The 16794-nt window shown below is 40.4% G+C and overlaps 1 protein-coding gene across 11 annotated transcripts in view; it reads right to left on the reverse strand.

Annotated features, from left to right (window-relative positions):
* BNC2 (basonuclin zinc finger protein 2) overlaps positions 1-16228 on the reverse strand; it is a 416788-nt gene extending 400560 nt beyond the window's left edge. For 5 of the 11 annotated variants that reach the window (XM_070589732.1, XM_070589727.1, XM_070589726.1 and 2 more), the window contains exon 1: positions 16082-16211. In XM_070589732.1, the coding sequence (XP_070445833.1) occupies positions 16082-16084 (3 nt within the window). In that variant the 5' untranslated portion in view covers positions 16085-16211. Of the gene's footprint in view, positions 1-16081 lie in introns of all 11 variants that reach the window. The other 6 variants (XM_070589725.1, XM_070589739.1, XM_070589737.1 and 3 more) reach the window with 3 other exon arrangements.
* Positions 16229-16794: the final 566 nt, after the last annotated feature.

Genomic DNA, 16794 nt, shown 5'->3' on the forward strand with positions numbered 1-16794 from the left:
AGCAGTGAGTTCTATGGTATGTGAATTATATCTTAATAAAGCTGTTTAAAAAAATTGAAGTTACCCAAAGTATCCAATTAAGCTTTTTAGAACGCCTAAATTATTCAAAATGAGGGGAAAAATTATTCAAAGATTAACTGAAAGCACAGATCACTCAAAAACAGATCAATCAGGTAGCAATTTTCAATTATCACTGAAATAGCTCACATACCTCCACATATAGGCTAGCACAGGTACAAAGGGCCCCATCACAGGCACACTGTAACTAAAGAGAAAATTTCACCAGAGGTTGACTATTAAGGAATATATATTCATACACACATGTATGCTGAATTTCACATATAATATTTCGCTCCCATCCCAATATTAGATCTATGTGATTTCCTGAATAATGAGAAAGATTTTACACTCTCACAAGTGATATCACCACCTTATTATTCGAAAGCACAAAATCTGTGAAACTATGGAGATACGTTTTACTTTAAACAAAGTTAACCATCCTTGTCTAGATGGTGCTCAATGCAGTCTCAATTTTCTTGATTGTACAACACATCCCTTATATATGTACTAAAGGTATTGTGCACACTATAAAACACAAACAAAAAGAGAAGAATGAGACAAATCAAATTTCTAATATACTTTCCCCACAACTTGCACAGCCCTTGGGGTGTTCACATCTACCCCGGAAACCACTGCTCCAAATAAGCAGTTCAGAAAACTGTAACAGCACATGACATAAACAACCCTCCATGGAATAACAAAGAGCTGATAAAAACTGATAGCCTGTTGATGAATGAATGAATGCATATTCATTCATTCAACAAATATCTGCAGACTGTTTCCCATTCCAGGCACTGCTGCAGGTCACGGAAAATCAGAAATTAACAAGACGGGCAAAGGTCCTTTTCCTTATAGAGCTTGGTATCCTGGTGGGGAGGGGGGAGAAAAATAATAAACTGCATATAAACAAAAATAAATAAATACATTTTCAAGTGGGGATAAATGCCATGAGGGGAAAAAGCAGGGTAAGAAGTCAGAGAAACAGACAGTGTGGAGACGCTGCAGGGGGAGGAAAGTTGTCAGGACGGTCTCTTTGAAGGGGTGACATTAGAGAGGAGACGTGAATGAAATGAGGGAGGAAGCCAGGCAAAAACCTGGGAGAAGAGCATTCCAGGCAGATGAAAGGCCAGAGGTAGGTACAAGTTTGGCTGTTCACTGAACAGCAAGAAGGTCAGGGGCCAGCCCCGTGGCCAAGTCGTTAAGATCGCACACTCCGCTGTGGCAGGCCCGGGTTTGCTGGTTCGGATCCTGGGTGCGGACCTACACACCACTCATTAGGCCATGCTGAAGCAGCATCCCACACAGAAGAACTAAGATCACCTACAAGTAGGCTGTACAACTATCTACTGGGGCTTTGGAGAGGAAAAGAAAAAAAAGAGGCAGATTGGCAACAGATGTTAGCTCAGGGCCAATTTCCTCACACACACACATGCAAAAAAAAACTTAAGAGAGATACATTTCATAAAAAAAAAAGGTCAGTATAATGGGAGCAGAGAGAGCAGAGGTAGGAAACGGTGTTGGAGCACTGGGCAGGGATGGCATCCTAAATATCCTTTTCAGTCACAGTAAGGAGTCTGGATTTCACTGCAGGGATGGTAAGAAGTTACTGGAAGGTTCTGAGACAGGGAAGTGACTTCTCTGTGAAGAGTAGTCTGGGTGTAGTGGGCAGGAGAGAGGCGAGGTGGAAGCACCAAGGCAATCAGAAGATACCACAGCCTGAAGCTAAAGGATGAAGGTGCTCTGAACCAGGGTGATGGCAGCCCAGGGAGTAAACAGGTGGTAATCGAGAGGCGGGACTAAGAGGCCTGTAGATGAGGGGCCTAAGAGGAGAAGACCCTGAAAGATCCCTGAAAAAAAATACAGTGAACGTGGGGACTAAGGAAGCACATAAAACAAGACGCATGCCACTCATGTGAACTTGCCCTTTGTTTCCCAGTGTTTTCTTCTAACTACATTTTTATCAGTGTTCAACATTTCCTGTGCAATTTCTCCATTCTCTCCACCATCACCCCTACTTTATTTTTAGTTCTGACAACCTTTTCGAATTTAAAATTTGGATTGTATTAAATCCTGTGGTTTTAAATAATAACATTCTCACGTTACACAACTGTAGCACGACTGCTCTGAAACTTACAGACTGCACACTGAAAATACAGATATAAGGATAAAAGTTAGACCAGACCTAATGAAATCACAAGAGGCGGCTCCCTGGTCCACCGACGTCCATGCTTCTGGCATCCATTGTAAGTTCAGTGTCTCATCTTTCTCCCTTCTCTTTCCTTAACAAATGTTCCTCTCCAGTCAGAAACTAATTGATACCGAAGTGTTTTAAAAGGAATGAAAGTCTAAGGTAAAAAACAATGAAACTAACTGGGAAGTTGCTGGAATCAACCATTGCAAAGTTAAAGGTACAGCTTTAACTTTTTGGTCCTTTTTGGCACCAATAAAATAATACAATATCAAGAGATGTTGAGCATCACACAAGGTGAAACATTATTAAGAATCTTTAAAATCTAATCTTGAGGGGCCAGCCCCGCGGCCGAGTGGTTAAGTTCTCGCGCTCTGCTTAGGCAGCCCATGGTTTCACTGGTTCGGATCCTGGGCGTGGAATGGCACCGCTCATCAGGCCGTGCTGAGGCGGCATCCCACATGCCACAACTAGAGGGACCCGCAACTAAGAATACACAACTATGTACCAGGGGGGCTTTTGGGAGAAAAAGGAAAAATAAAATCTTAAAAAAAAAAAATATTCTAATCTTGACCCTAACTGTATAAGGGAAAAAGAGAAGCCCAAAGTAACTGAGGAACTTTTCAATCACACAGAAATTAGATGCAGAGATTAAACACATGCACGCACACACTCTTATTGACTTCTAAATTGCAGTGTAGTCCACCTACCTATAAGGCCAATCTCAGATATATTTCTCTACAAGGTATTTAATAGTAAAAACCTCTCTACCAGGTATTTAACTGGTCTCAAAGCCTTTTCATTTAAAAAACAAAACAAAAACCTAACATACTTCTTTTTTTCCCCAGAACACTGATGTTTTATCCTATGGTCTCCTACCATTCTCACCTACCCATAAACAAAACCTGTTACACGTAAGGTAGTGGCATGAGGGATCCCCCAAGAAATTTAAAATGAATGAAACCAGACTGCCATCTGCATTAGATCCGTAAAAAAATCAAACAGATACAAAGTCACCTTAACAAGTGGCTCCCAGGACAGTTGACTAATATCTGCTTGAGAATATTAACATATCTAGAGAAAAAAAGAATCTGTCAATCCGAAGGGGAATGGGAAGCAGAAAAAAGCAAGAGGCATAAATTTTGTCAATGCTCTTCCAAGCATAGTCTAGAAGAGAGGAGTCCAAAGTGTGCACTGTCAATAACATAGGCCACTGGAAAAGTTTTCTCTACAGTGCGAGGAGGCCCTTACACCTTCCACTTCCATCCTTAATAGTCTCTGCTCAATTCCAACCTTATAAAGCAATGAGGAACATTGGATTATAATTTGCCTCTCTACTTAAATTTTCCTGAAAAGGAGAGAATGTCAATATGAGCATGTATTTATTCCACCTAATATGGGATGCAGATAAATACATCTTCACATGGCGTGTGTGCATACGTGCACGTGTGTGTGTGAGATCACCCCTCAGTCAGTGCACAAGCTGACTGAGCCCATGGACAGATCTCTTTCAAAGGGGTATTGACAAAATTGGACTTCTAAACATACCAAGACCAGAGGAAGTCCCCTAGACTATGGTTATTCTTTAAGATAATGAATATCCTCCTGCCAATGAATTTTGTGCTCCTTAATGTTAGGGTTATAGCTTCCACTTCATCTGTAATACCCACAGCACCCAAGAGAGTGGCCAAACGTACAGCTTGCACATAAAAACCTAATATCTTTTGAGAGCATCTTTTATTTTTATCCAATCAGTACACTGTTGTCTAATGTTTCATGCAAACCTACCACAAGTTATTCTGCGTATGGTAACTAACATTTACTTGTTGGCTGTTAACAGATTTATTACTTTGCATATCTGTATCTCAGAAACACGATTTGACAACATTAATAAAATATTCAGCGATACATTCAATATTCATCCATGCCATCCATATATATACTTGAAACTACAAAAAGTAACATACTAGGTATTACTGAAGTATGAAAATACAACATTAGGGTCAAACTCTTTCCCCCGCCCAAAAATAAAATTTCAGTAAACCATAATGTTCTGCCTTCTCCTTCCCCGATAAGGAAACTGCAAAGTATCAGTTTGTCACGATGCTTCTACACATACACACACACACGTGCACAAATTTTCATTAGATTTAATTATCATTGTCCTCTGTACACAGAAATGTCATGTCAGTGACTGGTGGCTGTTTATGGACATAAGTGAAGCTGTGAAACCAGTGAACAGACATAAGTCCTTTATCTGAAAATATTTTTTATAAAGGACACTTATCGGGTAAAAAACATGGCTTAACAAACCTGGCAGAATTTCTGGGTTTAAATAACACATCTACTTTTTAAGGGTCATTTAGAGTTAATGTATTCTGCAGCAAAATTAGTGTTTTAGTCTATCAAAAACCAATTCAAACAAGTATGTTTTGTTTCCAATCACCATGGAGGACGAGAGGAAAATCTGAACCATCACATTGTACTTCCAGAAGCATACCTGTTAGCGTACGTACCTGTTGACAGAATAAACTTCCCTAATCCACTAGAGAGTAAAATGTGTATTACAGGGAGATTAAATACCACAGGACAGAGAACCGAGTGGACTTGCTTTGTACGGCTGTATTATTCCAGTTACTTACTTAGTTTATATCCCCAAACTGAGAAAGACATCAAGCACAGTACACACAATTTTGTCATTCCATATAAATAAAACACACATATGAACACGTCAAAACACGTTAAAAAGAACAGAAAAGTAGCATTAAGTTTTTGTCCAACATTAACAAAATGTGTTCCCTTTGTATAATGAAATTTATATAACCAAAACTCAAGTGTCTGGTAAATATAAAATTTTCTACCGTACTAATTTTTATAAATGATTTTGAATCCTCTACAGAATTTTCCCCAGGAAAAAAGCAAATCCTCAAGCATGTCATGAGATACAATTTAAAACTGGCTAATTACTATTTAGATACATAAACACTGACAAGGGGAAAGAAATACATAACTCTGCACATATATATTTGATCAGTTAGTCATTTAATTAATAGTTGATACTGAATGAATAATAAAACTTTTGTCCAAAACAACTGGCGAAAGGCCAAAACTACACAATGCAGTCAAGCAAGAGCAGTCCATCAGAATACCTGAAAAGCAATTACTTACAGAGAAATAATACATGTCTTCATTAGCATGAATAAAGACAAAACTATAACTGTAAGGGAACAAATATTTAATTCAACAAGGACACAATACAGCTGCCTCCAAATTAGTTTACCTCCCATTTGTTCCTGTTTCTCTAATTCAACAATGACATATTTTAATTACAAAATTTGCCAGGTAAACTTCAAAACAAGCTCATGTTTCTGAATGTGCCATGCCAGATATGATGAACATGGTATTTATTTACACCTTAACTGGACCAGTTAGTTGGGGTTTGAGATCATACACTAATTTTTAGTTTTAATCACTGTTGGTGTTTTTCTAGTGACAACAGAATATCTAGGAAGAACAATTTTCTCAATGATGGGTTTTTTTTCACCTTTCCTTTTGAGGTATTTATAAAACCAAAAACAATTATTTCTAGGTACTTAATTCCACCCTCCAAGGCATGAAGTGTATCTCTTATCATATAGAACACCTAGGATGCTTTTAAACCCAATGATAATTAAGAAACATCAAAGTAAAACCAGAATGTTTCACTGGGAACTAAGAGCCATCCTCTTTTGGCTACCAAATGACATATTTCTTGTCCCCTGGAATACTACCAAGAGTTTTTTACCCAAACAATAGATGTACTTTCTTAATATAGCCTTTACTCTTCTGAGGCTCAGATAAATCTGAGTTTCAAAAGTAAACCGCTAAGGGCAACAAAAGAAAGAACAGACAAATAGGACGACATCAAACTGAGGAGCTTCTGTACAGCAAGGAAAGAATCAACAGAGTGAAAAAGCAACTTGCTGAATGGGAGGAAACGCTTACAAACCATACTTCCGATAAGGGGTTAATATCCAGAATATATAAAGAACTTTTACAACTCAACAAAAAAACAAATAATCCAATTAAAAAGTGGGTGAAGGACTTCAATAGACGTTTCTCCAAAAAAGATATACAAACAGCCAACAGGTACACGAAAAGGGGCCCAACATAACTAATCAACAGAGAAATACAAATCAAAACCACAATGAGATGTTAGCTCACACCTGTTTGAAAGGCCACTATTCAAAAAAAAAAAAAAACAGAAAATAACAAGTGTTGTCAAGGATGCGAAGAAATTGGAACCCTTGGGCACTGTTGGTTAAATGCAAAATGGAGCAGCAGCTATGGAAAATTGTATGGAAGTTCCTCAAAAAATTAAAAATAGAATTACTATATGATCCAGCAAGCCCATTTCTGGGTATAGATTCAAAAAACTGAAAGCAGAATCTTGTAGTTATTTGTACACCCATGTTCACTGCAGCATTATTCACAATAGCCAAGAGGCAGACTCAGTCTAAATGTCCATCTATGAATGAATGGGTAAAGAAAATGCGGTATATACAGACAACGAAATATTATTCACCCTTAAAAAAGGAAATCCTGTCAAGTGCTACAACATGCGTGAACCTCAAGGACATTATGCTAACTGAAATAAGGCAGTTACAGGAGCACAAATACTGCATGATTTCACTTAACATGAAGTATTTAAAGTAGTTTGACTACTTAGAAAATAGAATGTGGTTGCCAGGGGCTTGGGGAGGAAGAAAAGGGGAGTTTTTGTTCAATAGGTATAGAGTTTCAGTTTTGCAAGATGAAAAAGTTCTCAAGATATGTTGCACAAGATTTATTTAACACTACTGTACCGTACACTTAAAAGGGATTAAGTTGTTAAATTTTATGTTTTTTTACAATAAAAAAAATTTTTTTAAGTAAACTACAAGGAACCAAGAATAGCCAAAATAATCTTGAAAAAGAGGAACAAAGTTGAAAGAGCCACACTTCTCAGTTGCAACCGTTATCAAGACAGTGTGGTACTTACACAGGGACAGACATACAGATCAATGGAACCAAATGGAGAGTCCAGAAATGAAACCTAACATTTGTGGTCAAATGATTTTCCTCAAAGGTGCCAGGATAATTCAATGGGGAGAGAATTGTCTTTTCAACAACTGGTGCTGGGAACAACTGAATATCCATTCAAAAGAATGAAGTCGGACCCCTACTTCACATTATACACAAAAGTTAACCCAAATGGATTGAAGACTTAAATGTAAGAGCTCAAACTATAAGACTCTTAGAAGAAAACACAGGGGTAAATTTACTACCTTGGGTTAGACAGTAGTTTCTTAGCACACCAAAAGCACAAACAACAGAAGAAAGAATTAAGAAGTTGGACTTTATCAAAATTTAAAGCTTCCGCGCTTCAAAGGACACCATCAAAAAAGTAAAAAGACAACCCACCAAACGGGAGAAAATATTTGCAAATCTCATATCTAATAAAGGACTTGTGTCCAGAATATATAAAGAGCTCTTACAACTCAACAATAAAAAGACAAATAGCCTAAATGAAAAATGGGGAAAAGATTTAACTGACATTTCTCTGTTATACAGAGAAGATATACAAATAACCAATAAGCACATGAAAAGATGGTTAATTAGCCATCAGAGAAATCATTAGCTATCAGGGAGATGCAAATTAAACCACTTTACACCCACTAGGACGGTTAAAATTAAAAGACAATAACAAGTTTGGAGAGGATGTGGAGAGATTAGAAAACTCACACACTTTTGGTGGGAATGTAAAATGGTGCAGCTGCTTTGGAAGACAATTGGCAGTTCCCTCAAAAGGTTAAAGATAGAGTTACCAGATGACTCAGCAATTTCACTCCTAGGTATATTCCCAACAAAAAATGAAAACACAATACTCGTACACAAATGTTCACAGCAGCGTTATTCATAGTAAGCCAAAAGTGGAAACAACCCAAATATCCATCATTGGATGAATGGATAAATAAAAGGTGCTATAACCACAGAATGGAATATTATTAATTGTACATTTTAAACGGGTGAATTGTATAGTCTGTGAATAATATCTCAATATAGCTATTAAAAATAATAAGCTGCTGTGATTATATAGTCCTATCAAATAAAACAAAATGTTCCAATTGGAAAGAAACTTAGAAATTACCATACTCACTTGTTTTACAAATGATGGAACGGAGGCTCTCCAACCTAGGTGGAATGCAACAGGGCCTGTCTCCAAACCCCGCCCCGGGGCTGTTCTCACTCTGGAGTGGACAATGGTGCAACTGCCTTCCAACGTGTGGTCAGCGGGCTGCACTGCGATCCTGACAGGATGGAGAATAGCGAGTAGCTCCTGCCATGTATTCCGTTGAATTACCACATAGCACTGGCCTATTTTCTAGGTTTTTCTTGGCGGGGGGGTCAAGGGGGGGTGCGTGTATAATGATAGCCTCAAAAGTCCCTCTTTCCTTTTCAAGTTCTCCCAACACAAACCATGATGAACGGGAACAGGACTATTAGAAGGGAGAAAGTTTACATACCCTTCCCTCGTCTGTGGGAAGGCCACCAGGTCACCTCAGATGATCAAGGCAGATTCCCCTTATTATACAGAACTTGCACCCAATGGCCAAGAGACTAGATTGTGGCCCTAGGCTGGCTGGGCACTTGGCTGTCAATTACTGAATAGGCTTCCCTACAGGGGAACATCCCACCTGAAGGAAGGAGTATGAAAAATAGCTCATCTCTCTTCCTTGAAACAAAGATAACTTAACCCATTAATACATTTATAAGACACCATGAAAAGCTTACCAGCGAGGCTTTCCAATACTGCTATTAAAAAGTTAGCCTTGGCTAAAAAAGGTAGGGTCAAGTAAAAATTATAAATCACTTTACAGGCATTTGGTAATAAATCATTAATATATTTGCAAAGTTAATGGAGAGCCCCAAAAGAGTTCGGTAAACTGAAAAATTATTTAAATTAGAAAGACAAAAATATTTTAATCTCCCTGGGTAACAAAGATTTTCCTAGTTAAAAAAAATAATAAACGAACTTTTGGGTAAAGAGAAATGAAGGTATTATAGTTTACCATTTTCTACTCAAATATTTGAGAATTCTTAAAAAAGTAATTCGATGAATCTTCTAAGATGTTGAGGTAATATTTTCCAATCTGCACATATTTATCTTTATTATGATTTGAAAATGATCCAATGATATATTTTTTTTCCTTTACTTTGAGGCAACAAGGCAAATGCATTTCTAAAACTGCAAGCGATAACACCAGACTATGCTAGAGGGAAATCAAAAGGGGAAAATAGTAGCACAGGAAAATTAATAGGCTACATTATTTTTACAGATTTTAAAATATATATACATCTATGAAATATCTCAATTCTTTTCTAGGTATGTAAGAATTAAGATAAATTGCAAATAGATCCACTGATACACATGATTCAGTCAGTATAAAAACATAGTTACAATACACTAAATAGTCACCAGAAGTATTTTTTATCCTCTGAAAGATTAAAAAATGAAAATAAGACTTTTCACTGCTGTCAAACCTATTCAATTTTCCCCTCAAATGAAGTTTAGATGAAAACAATGTGACTGACAAGCTCCGCACAGGCAGATCTTGGCAGCCCTCAGCTCTGTCTATCTCCTTGGCCTGTTAAGCAAAATTCCTTCACAAACTGTTGGTCTTTGCAATAACTCCTACAAAGCTCATTACTGCCAGCGTCGGCCTATCCCCCGTGTTGTGCATTTATCCCCGGGATGCATATCAACATGTGGCACATGTCCTTGACATGCACAGAAGAGCTGCACCCCAGGACAGCAGCATGCACGACAATAGTGTCGACTCTTACTTCTTTATGGTTGCTGGGATGTAACCGAGAAATCTAATAACTGTGACAGTGGGGCCTTTCGGTTTTTCCTTGCCTTTCCAGACAGTGAAGCTGCACAGACACTAATGAAAGGTTAAATGAATAGGAATAGTTGACAAGAGGTACAATAAAGAAGGGGCTTGGTAATCCACAGACACTGAGCAGAGATCCTTGGCTCAAGCAGAGAAAGGACAGCACATCGTCGAGTCACAATATTTAAAACAGCTTGCTATACACAGAGGCTTTTGTGTCTGGGTACACGTCTGGCTTTGGACTAAAAAAAAAAAAAAGATACTGAAAAGGAATTTCAGCATGGGGCACTTTGGCAAATGTAAGGTCATAATAAGAGAAAAATGTTTTGTGTGGGTTGTTACATCTTTGTACTAAACACAAAAAAGCAGGGACTATGAACTCATGAACCACAAGTTCCAAGACAATACTGTACATTTTGACAACTATTAAATACTGTATCTAGAGGGCTGGCTTGATGCGATTCCCAGTGGTAAGATATACATGCAGTGACTCATTTAGCAATTCCACATTCTGCCTTCCTTGTAGAAGAAATCCTGATACTCATCTTCGAGTTTTATAGTCAAGTTCTATTCTTTAGTTAACATGATTTGTTACAAATACCACCAAAACTCTCAAGCCATTTTCCACTCATTGCAAAACTTCCCTGCAGTTTACTGCAAGGAAACTGAATTTATCATTCGAGCAATGTGTAAAGCATACGGCAAACTTTCTATAATTTCAAGAGCCTGCAATAGTGAAAGATCCTCAACTAGAATTCTTAATTACTGAAGTTATTTTTTTCCAGCGCCCTTCTCGCTGCACCTTAAGGAAGACTGTATCCCTTACAGGGAAGTGATTTTAAATTATAACAGCAAGACTACTGCAATCACCAAGAAAAAAAAATGCTCCAGAACATCAAGGGAAAAACAAAGCAAAAAGAAAAAAAACTTGACATTGTTTAGGTATAGATTTTCCTTAAAAGAAAATAAGTTATGACTCTGCTTGGCAAAACCTTAAAAAATGACATATCTGTAAAATCGTTCCTATGCATATGTATGAGTTACAATATAGCTTCACAATAAATGGTAAAAATGTAGTGAGAACATGTTTTAAAACAAGGCAGCCTCTTTGAACAGCCAAATTAAATTATAGCTGAACTCTTGCGTGTACTGAGGGTTCTAATAAGCAACAAATAAAGACTTTTATTGGCTAGCGACATAATGAGAGCTACTGTGCAAGAACTTAAAAAAAGAGACAAATCTGGGTAGTTTATCTCACTGGATTATACTATTTACTTAAATGGTAAATAAGTTTGTCCAAATTGATGCTACTAAAAACTAGTATATAAATATTAAAGAGCAATTATGATCAATGGCTCTTCAAAGTAAACATATCACAAATTTTAGTGGAAAGACTGATAAACAAATGTGAAATTAAACAACAGATATTGAATTTAATACCACTTAAGTTCTATTCCTTTAAATTTAACTTATTTATGGACTCCTAATGTTTCAGCTTTATAAATGGTTTACTATATATGCTTCTAACATGGAGCATTTATTTTAAAGGCGTTTTCTCGCCAGGGTACGGCAGTTACATGTAGAACGACTTCAAAACCATGATTTACAGAAAGGAGGCTGTCCTGAGTGAACTGCAAGAAGGTACCCCCTCCTCACTGGGTTGGTAGGAAGTCAGCTCTAATAGAACTTTGAAGGTTGGCCTCCTAACAGGACTCCTTTAGTTGACAAAAGGACAAACAGTTCTCAGGAAACCAAAACAGATTTAAAAATGTCTTTGCTGCATTTTGCTTGATCTTCAAATCATCTTAAAGGTAGAACCCAAGAAATCCTAGCTGCTTGACTGTTCTTGTAGAAAGTTCTGTTGTTTCTATCACAGCTGAAAAAAGGAAACTACAATAGCCACCTCTACGAGTAAACACTAAGCCAGTATTCATGATCTATCCTTTTTCTGCAACATTCTGATTGCTGGGCTGCTTTTTTTTTTTTCCACCCTTAAGTATATCTAATAAAATCACGAGGCTCCCTCTAGCTCTTCTGAGAGGAGTTTACTAACCAATGAACCAATGATCCTATGTAATTCCCATGCAACAGGCAAGACTGGAGGAGGCTGCCGCCCCTTCCACAAGAAATGTTGTTTTCAACTGTTTCTTGTAAGGATGTAGATGGTAAATGAGATCATCTGCAGAGGAATTCAGAAAGCACCACTCCTTATAGCCACATCAAGTTCAGCATCTCTTAATCGCTTCCCACCTAAGCTTTATACACAAAATTCTATAGTGAAACTTTAACCTGTTTAAATTACGTACACGTTCCCAATTTAGATTCATCCATCTTGCTAAAATTAATTTTAATCTCAAAACACAAATAACATGCGTGAATATCTACAGAAATTCAAACCTGTTATCTGCTACAGTTTTAAAAACCCGTATTTAAATGCAGAATCTTGAACATTTTTTTAAAAAAAAACATTTTCTTGACAGTGTATCTGTGGAGTTTACGTAAAACAAAGATGCTGACGGTAATTTGTAGAAAACATTTCCATGTACCATAATATTTATACACAACACTGGTAATGACTTTTTTATTGTTTAATCTTTTCTGCTATTCAGTATTGGCTATTTTGGGATTGTAGTTATTTAGAAGACTATAAATAATATGGTTGAAATATGCCATTGGTATTTAGTCTATCTTACAATAGCCAGAAAAGCCACACAGTCGACTGGCAAATCATTTCAAACAAGTAAATAGGAAAAATGCTAAATCCAACTCATACTCCCTAGGACCATCTTTCAAATACTTAAGGAACATTTAAAATGGTGTGGAACCTTAACTCTAAAATTAAAAATAAAGGGAACCACTAACTTCAAGTCATCACCTATTTTGGACTGCCTTAATCTAAGAAATATTCCCAGGAACAACAACAAAAAGGATAGCTCCCTCCACTCCCCAGCCCCCGCCCCTTTCTGAGCCAGTGTCCAATTTCTTCTTTTCTGAACAGCTGTATTATCCAACTTAAGTTGCTCTGCTAATTTCAGTCCCACAAGGACTAACTTGGAAGGCAAAAAAATACAAGAAAAGATCAATTTGCTGGGAAAGATCAAATGAGAAAACTGTGGGGACAGCACCAGGTCAGCGTGTGGAGAACTAAGCAGACCTGTTCTTCATTAACTGCGGCTCTCTGGGGATGTCACACACTACCTGTCCGTGGGCTTTATTGAACCGCCTAACCCGCCTCTCTGTTCCATTCTTCTGGGCCCAAGTGAATCATATCCTGCTGCTGACAAGTTAGCAGGGGACTGCGGCTGCAACATGAAAGTACTTTTCTTTCTTGTCTAAATCAGGCAGATTTTTGAAAAGACGACACAGCATTGACTCGTGACATGGCAAGATGAAACGAGAGGTCTGGGCCGGTCTTGGAGCTGTGCAGATAAAAGTAATCAAATGACACTCCTGGAATGCAAATTGGCATTCTTGACTGCAGCAATTGCACAACCATGAAACATCCCTGACAGCAAGCAAGATTAGGACAAAATGTTATGTAAAGCACTGAACTCAAAAACTCTCACTTGAAAATTCAAACTGTAACACTTACATTTTAATACAGCAATAGTCAGCTCTGCTTTTGTCTGCTTCTTTTTGTAATCACATATCCCTGCCTGACAGATATCTTACATTTCAGGTAGAAAAAAAAAGAAAATCAGGTATGGGGAACGTACAACCGCTAAGAATATTTTCTTAATATTTATTTTCAAACATCACGTGACGTAGGTTCTTTTTCAAAGTCTTGCATGCAAACAACACCGAACTTAATATTCTCAAGGAAGGGAAAAAAGACAGTTTTAGGCTTTTCTCACAAGATCCTCAGACAGAGTTTACATTCAGGCTCAGGATTACTTCCCTCAGAGATAGTCCTGTACTTTGCTAAAGTGATTGGCAATCTGGATTTTAAATACTCAGCTCTCCGGGAACAGAAAGCGTGGCTACAACTAAGAACTTCATTGAGCAGTTTAAATGAAACAGCTACAAGTATAACATAAAACACAGATACCCTGTAAAGGTTCACAAGGGATTTCTGGGGTGATTCCAAAGGGGAAAGGAAGTTCTACTAACTTGTACAAAATCTCACTACTCTTGCGTGCGTCTTCAGGTCAGACACACTAACTAATAGTGCCAGAAATAAATTCCCCCACTTAAAGCATGTACGTGTGTGCACTTACATCTGAAACTGCACAATACAAAGCAGTGGATGACAAATGGGCTTAGCCACTGTTCAAAATGATTAGTATTTGGGGATAGACATGTAGACAAGCAGTATACAGGCTGGGGGAAAAGGGCAGAAAAATCCTACCTACGACTGGCTTTTACAGTATTCTTGTGTTAAATGCCGCTAGAAGAAAAACTCTCAAGCGCTAAACAGATACATTTAATATTTTGCTTTGACGCCTCCACTTAAACACAGGTTCCAACCATTGCAACTGTCCACAAAGGACATAAAAAATAATAAAACAGGCCACTTTTTGCCACTTTAATCCTGGGTACACAGGATAATTTTATGATGTCTTTTGTACATCAGTTTTACAACAGCTTGACTCTAGGGTAAATGGGAACCACCATAAATCGCACGCTGCTTTCAAAACCACTTTAATTTCTGTCAGCGTTACTGTAACCACAGTCTTGGGCGCACGCTACTTTTTTTTTTTTTGTGACTGCATTTGACAGTCGCATCTCCTACACTCCAGTCATGACTTTGATCACTGAAACAAGAGATGTCACATTAGGGGGAAGGGAAGAGAAAAAAATGCCAACCCGCTATCTCCTTTTTTCTTCCATATTCTATCTGCATGCGAAACACAGTATATCAAAACCCCAAGTGGGGGTAACAACAGCACTGGGTGGAAGCAAACTAAAAGGAAGGGAGTGGTCCAGACCCATTTCTAACAAATCACTTGCCCGAAAGAGGACAGAGCACTCATCACCAGCGAACTAATTGCACGCTGCCTCGCTGCAGAGAAGCCGCTTCGAGAAGCGCGGTTGTGCTGGAATCTCGCTTCGTAAAGCCTTCCCACCTCCTCCACCACTTGCACTTGGAACTCTTTTCAATCTCAGCCTCACTTCACAAGGGATTTCACCTAGGTTTTCTTCGCTTTTTTTTTTTTTTATTCTGCCCCCTCCCCAGGCCCCAAATGCCACCCTGCAGTCAATGTGTAAGTAAAAGAATTCGGCTCCTGTAGAATTGCACCTCAAAATCTCTCCCTCTCGGGCTTATTTTCCTGCCCTGCGTTTTCCATAATGTTTAGAAAACCTCCAGGAGCACTTCCTACATTTTCTGCATTTGCAAAGGGAGGTTTCCCAAACGTGCGGGAGAGGGGAGAGGAGAGCGAAGGTGCCGGGGACCGGTGGCCGCGTCCCCGCGGCGCGGCGCACCAGCGCGCCCCGGCGCCCGCGCCCCGCCGCCGCTCCCTCACTCGCGGGCAAGTTTTAAAAGTTGCCGTGGGTCCCAAACGCCCTGCACTCCGCCCTGTGCTCCCGCCCGCGCTCCATTCATCCCGCCTGCCTTCCGCCCCGTGCCCCCCGGCCGGTCCCCACGCCCTGGAGCCTCCCGCTCGCCGCCGCTCACCTTTGCCGGCAGCCGCGCGAGGGGGGCGACCTTCGCGGGCCCCCTGCCTCCCACCCCCTCCCACCTGGAGCTCTCCTCGGAAACTTGGGCCAAGTTCAGGGAAGGTTTCGGGAGCACGGCAGGGGCCAGGGTCGACTGGGGCGCTCCTCTCCTGCCCGCCCCCCTCACCGCCCCCCTGCACCTCCCGCCGCTGCCCTGGAGGGTAACACGGCCCCCGGGCGGCCCGGGGGGCGCGCGGGCGCGGGGCTCCTGTCCTACGAAGTCTAGAATAAAAAGCAAAGGAGGGTGGAAACTTCTTACCATCTCGGCATGCTGGTTGTCAAGTGCAGCCCCCGCCTCTTGGTCTCCTCTTAGCGGCCGCGCCTGGACCAGCCCCTCGGCCGCCTCTCGCTCCTCCGTCTCGGCCTTTCTTTCCCTCCCCCTCCCGATTTCCTCCGGGCCGCCGCTCTCGCCGCCTCCGCCTCTCCCCGCCCGCCCGCCCGCGCGCGCCCTCGCCGCGGCCCCTCGGCGCTCAGGTGACTGATTTACACCCGCGCCCAGGGTCGCCCTCGCTCCCCGAGTCGGAGCCTGCAGAGTTCCCCCCGGCTCCTCGCGACAAAAAAAAAAAAAAAAAAGAAGGAACGGACTGTCCCGGGAGGGGGCTGCTGCGGGGGGTGGGAGGGGAGGGACCGGCGGCCGAGGTGACCCAGGGCGGATTTGCTAGCCCCACAAGTTTCTCCTCTCTCTGCAAAACTGTCGGGACTACAATGTTGCTTCCCTTTCGCAAAATCAAAGTAGGTTAGTTGTGTTGTTGTTTGTCCTCCGATTTCTCGGGGTTTCGGGAAGAAGGATGTATATTTCTCCCTCCCCCCCGCCCTGTTACTTTTCCCCCCTGCTCTGGCTGGGGATGGAAAAACAACTTTGGCGCCCCCCGGGGGGTGCGGGCGTGGAGATGGAGGTGGCCGCGAGCGCCCAGCTGTCAAAGACGGAGAGAGAGAGGAGGCGAGGCTGCGAAACGCCGAGGAAAGGGCGCG

This window comes from Equus przewalskii, chromosome 22 (genome assembly GCF_037783145.1).
Source record: "Equus przewalskii isolate Varuska chromosome 22, EquPr2, whole genome shotgun sequence".
Classification (NCBI taxonomy): domain Eukaryota; kingdom Metazoa; phylum Chordata; class Mammalia; order Perissodactyla; family Equidae; genus Equus; species Equus przewalskii.